Source organism: Pollicipes pollicipes, unplaced genomic scaffold (assembly GCF_011947565.3).
Source record: "Pollicipes pollicipes isolate AB1234 unplaced genomic scaffold, Ppol_2.1 Scaffold_4740;HRSCAF=5597_pilon_pilon_pilon, whole genome shotgun sequence".
Classification (NCBI taxonomy): Eukaryota; Metazoa; Arthropoda; class Thecostraca; order Pollicipedomorpha; family Pollicipedidae; genus Pollicipes; species Pollicipes pollicipes.
In genome coordinates this window covers 37,323,839-37,334,411 of record NW_023596545.1, presented here as the reverse complement: position 1 = coordinate 37,334,411, position 10,573 = coordinate 37,323,839, and the positions used below count along the sequence as shown (strand labels likewise).

The 10,573-nt window shown below is 68.4% G+C and overlaps 1 protein-coding gene across 1 annotated transcript; it reads left to right on the top strand.

Moving 5' to 3' along the window:
- The first annotated feature begins 538 nt into the window (after positions 1-538).
- LOC119098316 (eukaryotic translation initiation factor 4 gamma 1) lies at positions 539-10,122 on the top strand. The gene is made up of 14 exons (XM_037221237.1): positions 539-655; positions 1,040-1,084; positions 1,675-1,762; positions 2,123-2,346; positions 3,307-3,391; positions 3,715-3,777; positions 4,453-4,628; positions 5,196-5,358; positions 5,794-6,035; positions 6,644-7,021; positions 7,462-8,076; positions 8,456-8,554; positions 8,876-9,145; positions 9,976-10,122. The coding sequence occupies exons 1-14, from the start codon at positions 587-589 to the stop codon at positions 10,120-10,122; spliced, it is 2,664 nt and encodes an 887-aa protein (XP_037077132.1). The 5' UTR covers positions 539-586.
- Positions 10,123-10,573: the final 451 nt, after the last annotated feature.

Below are 10,573 nucleotides of genomic sequence, written 5' to 3'. Positions count from 1 at the left end.
CTGTCCGGGCTGCGAAGCTGCTGGCTTTGTCTTCAGCTGCTATGCTGACTGTATGCAGTCAGACGACCGGGCCTGCTGTGGGATGAGTCAGCTCCGCCGGTTGCGTGTGTCACCTCGGCGGCAGGTGCTGACGATCTGTTCGGCTGAGCTGCCTCGCCGTGGTTCTGCTGGCGATCGGACCGCCACTGTGTCGTTGCGTGCTCCTGTAATCGATCATTCTGCTGCTTGACGTCGTGGGCAGCCGCCGCGGTTTTTAATGCCGCCGACGGCGCGCCGGCTGCGGCGTCGGGCCCGACTCGGCCCGCACTGGGGCTTGAACCCGCGTCCTCGCGGTCCGGACGCCGTGCCTCACCGCCGTCCCGTGCCGGCAGTGGAGCTGGGCAGCACGCCGGGCGCCGTGTACGCCGGCCAGCATCAACATCAGCAGCACCAGCACCAGCACCAGCACCAGCACCAGCACCAGCACCAGCAGCCGGGGCCGATGCTGCGCGCGCCGGTGGGGTACGGGCCGCCGCGCGGCGCCGGGCCGCAGATGGTGGGGCCGCGGCCGCCCGGGCCCGGCGGCTACGCCGGCCACGGACCGCCCATGCCCGGCATGGGCATGCCGCCGCCGGTGGCGCCGTTCGGCCTGCCCGGAGGTCCGCACGGCGGCCAGGTGAGCAGGTGGCCGCTGTGTGAGAGCGGTTTGGCGGCGAAGGCCTCGAGCCAGGCGTTGTGCGCGGCGCTGTTCGCCGCAGCCGCGGCTGGTGATGGTCGGCTGTGTCAGTGCTCACGACGGACGGCACACGTCGGCCTGAGCCTGACTGATGGAGCCGGAGTTACTGGGACTGTGCGGCGGAGACGGGATGGACTGTATTGCTGGGCCGCGCTGGGAGCGTCCGTTACATCATCGGCTATCTTATCTGTTGCATCATTATCTTGTTGCCCGCCGGCCATGAATAGAACATTGCCGCTATCGGCCGCAGCTCCCGGCGCTCGGCGTCCCTTCCCCCCCCCCCCCCCTCCGCCCTTTCCTAAACCGCCCCTCTTCCGTCCTCAGGGCAGCGTGATGATGTTCATCCAAGGCATGCCGCCTGGTGGAACGGTAGGTGGGCCCGAGACCGCCGCCGCCGCTGCCGCCTGCTGGCTCACGGGGTGCATCGACACCGGAGCCGTCTGTCCTGCTCACTGTGTACCTCGCAGTATCCCGTAGTCGTCGGTTGGGAAGCCACCGATGCATCCGTCGGGCTCTTGCGTTGTACACCTGGGGGGGGGGGGGGGGGGGTTGAAGTCGAGTGGTGCGGCGCGGTGTACCAGCGGTCACCCGGCTAGGGGCCGAGTGACCGCTGACCGCCGCTCTTGACCGTCCCCCACCGTGTGGGCCCCGCCGGTGACCGCTGACCGCCGCTCTTGACCGTCCCCCACCGTGTGGGCCCCGCCGGTGACCGCGACCGTCCCCCACCGTATGGGCCCCGCCGGTGACCGCTGACCGCCGCTCTTGACCGTCCCCCACCGTGTGGGCCCCGCCGGTGACCGCTGACCGCCGCTCTTGACCGTCCCCCACCGTATGGGCCCCGCCGGTGACCGCGACCGTCCCCCACCGTATGGGCCCCGCCGGTGACCGCTGACCGCCGCTCTTGACCGTCCCCCACCGTGTGGACCCCGCCGGTGACCGCGTGTCTACTCTGTCGCCAGAGTCACGCGGTCGTGCCGCAACAGTACATGACGCCGAGCATGTACCAGCAGCAGTACGCGCCGCTGCCGCAGCCGCAGCCGCAGCAGGGTGAGCAGGACTGGGGAGGCCGCCGGCCGGTGAACCGCCGTCGGGTCACTGGTGGACGGCTTCCGCCCGCGGGGCGGGCACCAATATGGGCCTGGCGCCCCTCTGGGCCGGGCAGCGGGTATCGCTCTCGTAGTCTGTGCGCCCGAAATCGTTAGGACCCTACAGAGTGCTGCGTGTACGAGTGGGTCGGCCTCCGATCTTCGGAAGTGTGTGCGACCCCAGCGTCGCTCCGGCGTCGGGGGGTCCGAGGTGTCTGCTCAGCGCGTTGGTGTCCGCTCCGCTGAGGCCCCGCCCCGCGGCCGGCTGTTCGCGCTGTGTGTGTGTGAAGTCTTCACTCGCATTGCCTCCCTCTGTCTGCAGGCATTTACTCGCAGCAGCAGCAGCCACAACAGATGTGGTCGGCCATAGGGCTGCAGCAGCAGCAGCAGCAACAGCAACAACAGCAGCAGCAGCAACAACAGCAGCAGCAACAGCAGCATCAGCAGCAGCCGCTGGAGCCGCGCCACCTGCAGCAGTTTGACCAGCAGCTGTCGTCGTTCGAGCAGCTGCAGCAGTTCGACCAGCGGCAGATGTTGCCGGCCGTGGTGCCGCCGCCGGCGCCGGCGCCGCCCCAGCCGCCGTCGGCGCCGCCGCCCGCAGTCGCCCAGCACGCGCAGCACGCGTTGACGAGCCACCGCATCCCGATCATCAACCCGAGCACAGGCCTGGAGGTGTCGGCCCGCGGCACGCCGCCGCCGGGCCAGGTACGTGTCCCGCCGCCGCCGCCGCGCGCCGCCGCCGGAGGGGGGAACAGATGCGGGGCCGAGCCGGACCACGGCAGCCGGAGAGCGGCGGATTCCCGGGATATGCATCTGGCGAGCGGCGGCTGGGTCCGGGTGGCGTCAGAGGGGGGGGGGGGGGGGGGGGCGGGGGCGCACTGGCAAGAGAGAGGTTTGAGTTTGTTGGTCAGGAAACGAGTGGGATGCTATGGACTACGGTGTGCGCCAGGAAGAGGCGTCATTTGTTTTGGTCATCCCAGGCACTCATTGGAAAGAGCAATCATTTTTTGAGTGCTTTAAAAATGCTTTGGTTTTAGAAGTTTGTCTATGACAGGTGGGTCTGATGTGTATTGGTAACGACAGCGGGATGTGGAAGTGTGTGGTTTATGAGGTATACGGACCGCAGAAGCCATGGTCAGCTTGCAGCAGCGACGCCATCTGTTTCCTCCCGGGGAGTCGCCCCTTCCCGCCGCCGCCACCCGCCCCGTCATACCAGCCCGTGACGCCCCACCCCCCTCCCGCAGGGTCACGCGGCGCCGGCTGAGCCGCCGGCGTGGCGGCCGGGCGCGCCCACCGGCGACGGGCCGTGGCAGCGGCCGGCCGCTCTCGGCAACGGCGTGGTGGGGCCGCGCGGCTACCGGCCGCACAGCAGTTGTCAGCGTGTCGGAGCTGGCCGACGCCGGTGACGGGCCGCGCGCCGGCCGGCCGCGCTCCAGCGCCAGCCTCACCGAGGCGGCGCTGTACGCCGACGCGCCGGCAGAGCCGCCGCCACCGGGCGCGCCCGAGTGGGGCGGCGCGCTGCGCTACCAGGCGGCCAACGGACGCGTCGCCCACTCGCCCGACGTCATCAGACGCGCCGTCATTAGGAACGGTAGGCGGCAGGCGGCGCGGTGGGGACGGCTGGGGCGATCGGAGGCGCTGCCGTGTGGTGCATGCGAGCGTTGGGCGGAGAAGGTGGGGGTTCTCGGACGCGTCGTTAAGTGTGGTGTTGCATTGAGGCAGGAGCTGATTGCGTACCGCGAAGATGCAGGTCTCGAGGCCCTGTGAGGAATCAGTGTTCGGCACTGAGGTATAGCGTGAAATATCGTCACGTAGTTCATGTAAGCAGCGTGCGTGCGGCAGCTTCAGTGTGCAGGTGCAGGGTTGCCGCGCACGTCCCCGTGCGGCCGTGCTGACCGTGCGCGCGTGTTGCAGCCTCGCCGGCCGCCGCCAGTCGCCAGCTGGAGCCTCGGGGCGCGGCCCGAGAGAACGGCAACGGCCGGCCGCCGGCCGCACGCGCTGAGGAGGCGCGGCCGGCCGGCAAGGAGCCGTCTCCAGCGCCCGCCGCCGTCCAGCAGGAGCCGCCGGCGCGCGCCGAGCCCGTCCGGCCGGCAGAGGAGGCCCCGCCGCTGGCTGTGAGGTCGTCGCCGGTGCAGGAGAGCGAGGCCGAGGCGCCTGCGGCGGATATGGAGCCGGTCGCGCCCCCACCCGCTGTGGCGGAGGAGCCGGCTGCCGCAGAGGAGGCGGAGCCGGCAGCTGCGACCGAGGAAGCAAAGCCGGCAGCCGCTGTCGAGGAAGCAAAGCCAATAGCTGCGGCCGAGGAAGTGAAGCCGAAACCTGCCATCGGGGAGGTGAAATCGACAGATATCATTGGTGAAGTGAAGCCAACAGCTGCCATCGAGGAAGCGAAGCCGAGCATCGATTTAGGAGAAGTGAAGCCGAGGGCTACTGTAGAGGAAATGGAGCTAGCGACTGCCATCGAGGAAGTAAAGCCGACAGCTGTCGTCGAGGAAACAAAGCCGACTCTCAACGCGGCCGCAGACGAACAATCAGCTGCTGCCACTGCGGCCGGTGCGCCCGCCACCGCTCCGTCTGTGACAGTAAAGCCTAACGCAACAGAGATACCTGGTAAAGCGGCCGTTGTCCCTGTAAACCCGGCGCCGCCGGTTGCAGAGCTGAAGCCTGTGGCCGTGCCGTCTGCGGCGGAGGTGACTCAAGCGTCGCCGCCTGCCGTGGAGGAGGAGCCTGAGCCTCTTGTGGAGGACCGGGGGCCAGCTGTCGCTGACGTTGACGACGCGCAGCCGGCTGTCGTGGACGATGGCGTGAAATCTGCTCAAGTGATCAAGGAGGTGAAGCCCGCTGCAGCAGCCGCGGAGTCCGCCCCGGCGGTCGCAGATGTGCAGCCAGCCCTTGCCAGTGCTGACCCAAAGCCAGCTGCAGCTATTGTCGAGGTGGAGGCGGCGCAGCCACCTGCAGAGACGCCGCCGGCTCCGGCGGCTGCTGTGACGAAGTCAGCTGCCGCATCAGTGCCCTCCGAGCCGGCCGCAGCTACGTCGGACACGCCTTCAATCGTGAACAGTGTGGAGGCGAGCGCCTCACCGCAGGCGGCGGAGCCCGCCGCTGAGGAGCCTTGCCCTGCAGCGGAAGCCGAGTCGACCGCCGAGCCACCGTGCCCCTCCGCCGCGCCCACTCCGGAGGATCAGACAGTCGAGGAGGAGGCGGCCGCGGCGGACCCCGCCGCCACCGCACCGTCAGCTACGGCGCCTGGGGAGCTGCCGACAGCGGCCCGGGAGGCGCCCGCTGCCGCTACGCCGCCTGGCGGGCCGCTGGATTGGCGGCAGGCGCGGCCGGCGCCCGCCGCCGCGCCGCCTGCCACGGCTCTGAACTGGCGCCTGGCGCGCCCGGGCGCCGCGCCGGCCGGCGACGGCACGCCGCCACCGCCGGAGGCGGGCGCGCGGAACGGCACGGTCGGCGCAGACGCCGCCGGCACGCCCGAGGCGCCGCCCGTCGTCAACGGTGACGCTGAGAGGGAGACGCCGCCCGCCGGCCGGCCACCGACTCACATGGACGGCATCAGAGGTGGGCAGCACACGGCCGGTGGCAGCGGCTGCGTCAGGGCCGCGGTACATCGGCGTACGCGGGGCGGGTGGTGACGGCGATCGTCTGCAATATCGGCACGTAGTTCAAACGCCGCGGGTCGCGAGGGCTTGTCCGTAATGTAGTGTTTGAGTGGCGTTTCGTTTCCACTGTCAGTATCTTTTCAGTTGGACAGACACATGGATGTAAGGCGTGGAACAAGCGTGACCCATGAACCTTGTGTAGATGGGTTATCTGTACGTTGATTCTCGTCTTCACCAACGTTTGCCGGCTATCTGTCATGTCATAAGCCAGCGTTCCGATAGCCACCACTGTCTGGAACGCGTACGCTCTGTCCTCGCGCCCGTGTGCCCGTCCGTGCGCCGGTACTCCCGCGCGCCTGGGCTCTCGCCGCCTTAACCGCCGCCTCCCCGGCAGCCGACCTGGTCTCGCTGTCAGGCAAGACGCAGTACGGCCGCGAGGACCTGCTGCGGCTGCAGCACTGCCCGCTATCGCAGCGGCGGCCGGCGGCGCTGCCCGACCTGCCGTCGATCGTGCGCAGGGACCGGTCGGCGCCGCCCGACCCGCGCGCCGCCATGGCCGCCTTCAAGTCGCGCAGCATGGGCGGCAACACCGAGTTCTTGTCCGGCTTCAAGCCGGCCGTCGGACCGCCCGGCAAGGTGCGATGGGGTGCGGTCGCGCGGATGGGTGTGGGGTGCGTGATGGCGTGCGGTATGAGGTGCCGCGAGGAGCCGGTGCCGTCCGTGTCGCGGGAGCGCCGCCGTGCTGCCGGCGACAGTGCGGCTGCCTGTTTAAATAAAGCTCTGGCCGTCCGCCCCTACGCCGCCTAACAGTAGCCGCGTTCGGGCTGGTTGCCTTTGGCTGGCTGTATGCTAGAGCACAAAATGTGGGCGTGGGCGTGTATCCTTTGGCGCAAAATGACCATTGCAGTCGACGCGCCCGGAGACGGCAATAAACAACAAAAATATCCGAGAGGAAGGGGGGGGGGGGGGGGGAGCAGTCACGTCTGTTCACTGTTGAGGTGTGCAAGGTCCAGGCCCTGCTTGTTTTGGCCGTGTCCCAATGTTGATCACTGTGCCTGTCTGTCTGTGCTTGAGCGTTGGCTGGAGTTGACGTCTGTATGCGGCGCGGCCTCGCCCGTGCTCACGATGGCTGTCGGCGTGTCGGCCCGCTGCACCCTGTCGGCGGGCGCTCTGTGACTGCTGTCCGGTGCCGTGCGACTGCGGCCCGGCCCGACCCGACCTCTGACCGACCCTCCGGCCGGCAGTACCGCGGCCGCGGCTCGGGCCAGGGCCGTCGCGACACGCCGCAGCAGGGGCCGCCGCCGCCGCGCCGCATCGAGATCAGCCTGAACCGCGACGTCAAGCTGCGCACCACCGACAACGCGTGGAAGCCGTCCAAGGCGGCGGCCGACACGGTCGACGAGGCCGACGCCGAGATGGCTATCATCCGCGCGCTCAAGGGCATCCTCAACAAGATCACGCCCAGCAACATCGAACGCCAGATCGAGAACATCAGAAAGCTGGAGGTGAAGGGCAAGGAGCGACTCGCCAACATGATCAACGTGCTGTTCGACAAGGCGGTGGACGAGCCGGCGTACGCCAGCCAGTACGCCACCGTCTGCGTGGCCATGGCCAAGTTCGAGGTGAGCGGACGGGACGCCGAGTTTCGGCTTGCGCCCGATGTGGTGGCCGTGGTGTGTGTGTGGGTGTGGGTGTGTATGCGTGCGTGCGTGCGTGCGTGCATGTGTGTGTGTGAAGCAGAGGGATCCATAATCGGTTATGCAGCCGGTGTAGCAGGTGAAGATTTTGGGGTGCTTGAGAAACATTAATACTTAGTTTTGTCCAGCACGTTATTAGCACAGACCAGCTGCTGGAAGCGACCTCAGTTATATGGCCGGCGTAGAGGCATATTTTAACGGGCCTACAGCGTTCAGCAGCTGGTTCACGTGGACGCGAATCCTGACATAAAGTTGTGCTGCTCCTGGGCGGTCATCACCGCTTTCTTTGACGCCTGCCGTGTGCCGCGTGGACCGTCGCGAGCCAGCTGCCCGTCCGTCGACTGACGCCGGGTGGTCCGCCGCAGGTGGACGTCGACGCCAAGGAAGGGAAGCCCGTCACGTTCCGCAAGCTGCTGCTCACCAAGTGCCAGGAGGAGTTTGAGAAGGACAAGTCGCTGGGCGTGAACCGGGAGGCGCGACAGCTGGAGATCGAGGCTCAGACGGACCCGGCGCTGCGGCGCGAGAAGGCGCACGCGCTGGCCGAGGAGGAGCGCCGCGTGCGCCTGCGCTCCAACGGCAACATCCGCTTCATCGGCGAGCTCTACAAGCTGGGCATGCTGACGGACCGCATCATGCAGCAGTGCATCGTCAAGCTGCTGCACGACAAGCACGAGGACTCGTACGAGTGCCTGACCAAGCTGGTCACCACCATCGGCCAGAAGCTGGAGAAGGCCGAGCAGACGCGCGGCAAGAACCTGAGCCCGCAGTTCGACGAGTTCCGGCGGCTGTCCACGGACAAGGCGCTCTCTTCGCGTGTGCGCTTCATGCTGCAGGACCTGATCGAGCTGCGCGCCAACAGCTGGGTCAGCACGCGCGCCGCCGGCCAGCCGCGGCCCATGACCATCGAGGAGGTGCACGAACAGGCGCGTCGACAGGCGGCCGAGCAGCAGGTGGCGCTGGCGCAGGCCGAGGACCGGCGGCGGAGCGACCGGCGCCGCGGCGGCGGCGGCCGCGACGGCCCGCGCGGCTCCGGGCCGGCCGCCGACGGCTGGAGCACGGCCGGACGCTCCCGCTACGACGCCAGCCGCATGATGAACGTGCTCAGCGGCGGCGCCGCGCCGCCGCTCGGCTCCCAGATGAAGCTCGGCCCCGGCGGCGGCGGCGGCTCCTGGTCGATGGGCTCCAAGGTGGGGGCCGGCGCGCGCCGCACCCGCGGCGCCCGCCGCCAATCGGTTCCAGCTGCTGCGCGGCGAGGGGCGCGCGCCGTCGGCGGGCCGCGCCACCGACGCCGCCAGCCGCGGCAGCTCCGGCGAGCGCGACAACAGCCGCGGCAGCTCTGGCGAGCGGCCGCCGCCGCCTGCCTCGCGGCTGACCGGGCCGGCCGACGCCACCGCTGACGACATGAAGCGCCAGGCGCGCGCCATCGTCGGCGAGTTCCTCGAGAACGGAGATATCGAGGTGAGGGACGGCAGGCTGCTGCCGGTGCGGTCGGACCGGAGGTGTGGTGGTGTCCACCATGACGGTGTCCATTTGCAGTGTCTTTCGTTATAATTTATAGTTTTGTATTGCAGGTTGGCAAGATATTGTGTTACTTCTATGACTAGTGTGTTGGGAGCTACCACCAGGTCTCATGAGCGGTACTTGGACCGCTTAAGACGCCATTCGACGTGGGAGTGTAGTGTGGACCGTACCCGCTATCTCTGCATTAATCAGTGTGCAACCTCTCCCTCATCTCTCTTCCGGCAGCCGTGCACTGACCCCATCCGTCCCCACACTCAGGCGAGCATGGAGGATTGCGAGACGCACCTGCACGAGGCCACGCTGTCCACATTCGTGGCCCAGTGCCTGGACGTGTTCGTGGACGCCCGCTCCTCGGAGCAGCGCCACGCGGCCGGCCAGCTGCACCGCCTGCTGCTGGAGCGTGGCCTGCTCACGCCCGCCATCTACCTGGCCGGCGCTGGCGACGTGCTCGACGCCGCTGTCGACCTGGCCACGGACGTGCCGGCCATCTGGACGAACCTGGCGCAGCTACTGGCGCCGGCGCTGCTGGCGCGGCCCGGCCGCGTGCCGCTGACCGGCCTGGCTGCCGCCGCCGCCGAGTGCGTGCGCGCCGGCGGCGGCGCGCGCCTGCTGCTGGCGCTGCTGCGCCGCCTGCAGACGCTGGTCGGCGACGAGCGGCTGCGCGCGCTCGTGCCGCACGACTTGGACTGGGCGCTGTTCTTCGGCGAGGAGGACCCGGCGCGCGCCCTGAGGAGGTGAGCGGCGACGCGCGCGACGCCGCCGGTCGCGGCGGACTGCGGTGTGGCGGGCAGCAGAGCTCGGCTCGGGAGGCGGCCTCTCTTCACGGGTCCTGCCAGCCAGCTTATCAGACAGCCACCCCCTGGCACAACGTGTTTGTCAGGCCCCCCCCCCCCCCCCCCCTGGGGCCCGAGAGGCCGCATTCCTAAGGAGGAGGGGTCTGGTAGGGTAGATCAGACTGGGCAGAGCGCTACAAATCAGCTCTGCTATGCGTGGTGGAAGAGGCTGGCTCGCCATTGACCGCTGATCCGGGTTGCCTGGACATGACCAGCCTGTGCTACACCTGGGGGCTGGCGCGTAGTGCGTGGGACTGTTGTAGGTCGACGGCTCATCCCACGCCTCCCGTCCGCTGGTCAGCTGGGCTGTCGCTCGTATTTGCCCAGCCTGCGCCGGCCGGCTCCTGCTCGCCGCCGTCTGCGTATCCGCCCATGGCCGTCGCGGCCTCTGACAACACCGCTGTGCGGCGGCAGGCGCAGCTGGAGGTGCTGCTGTCGCCCGACGGCCAGCCGCTGCCGCCCGAGCAGGCGCCCAAGAGGCGGGGCCTGCGCGCGCTGCTCTCGGCCATCCGCGCCGACGGCGAGCTGGCCCGCTGGCTGGAGGCCAACTGCAGTTCGGAGGACCGCCGCAACCCGGGCTTCGTCACCGACCTCGTCTCGGCCATCGCCTTCAACGCCATTGTGATAGGTGAGGGCTCGGCGGCGCCCAAGTGGGGAGGGCCGGCGTGGTGAATGGGTTCTGTTGTCGTTGGATTCCCGCCGCGGCAATCAAAGTGAGGAGGGGGGAAATGTGGGCAGGTCAGGGAAGACAACCAACAATTTAGTCAATGTGCGCCCATTTCCATCGTGCCGGGCATAATGAAAAATAGTGGGGTATAGAACGACACTCAACGGGGACAACTACTGCTATCATCACTGATCGTACCCACGCCAGCATCTCACCGACAACGGTCAAATTTCAGTTTGGTGGTTCTCCATCATTCCTTGACGAACACATCTGAATCTGGACCTGTGGCGCAGTGCTAACCGGCCCAATTACCAGTGAACCCTGTGGCGAACCTGCTGTAGGTGTATCAGCCCCAGATGTGTTGCCTCGTGTGGGAAAACTCACGTGACAATCTCGGGCATGTTCCCCTGACGCACTGCTGTATCCGTCCCGGGACCGTGCGATGTGCGCCACTGC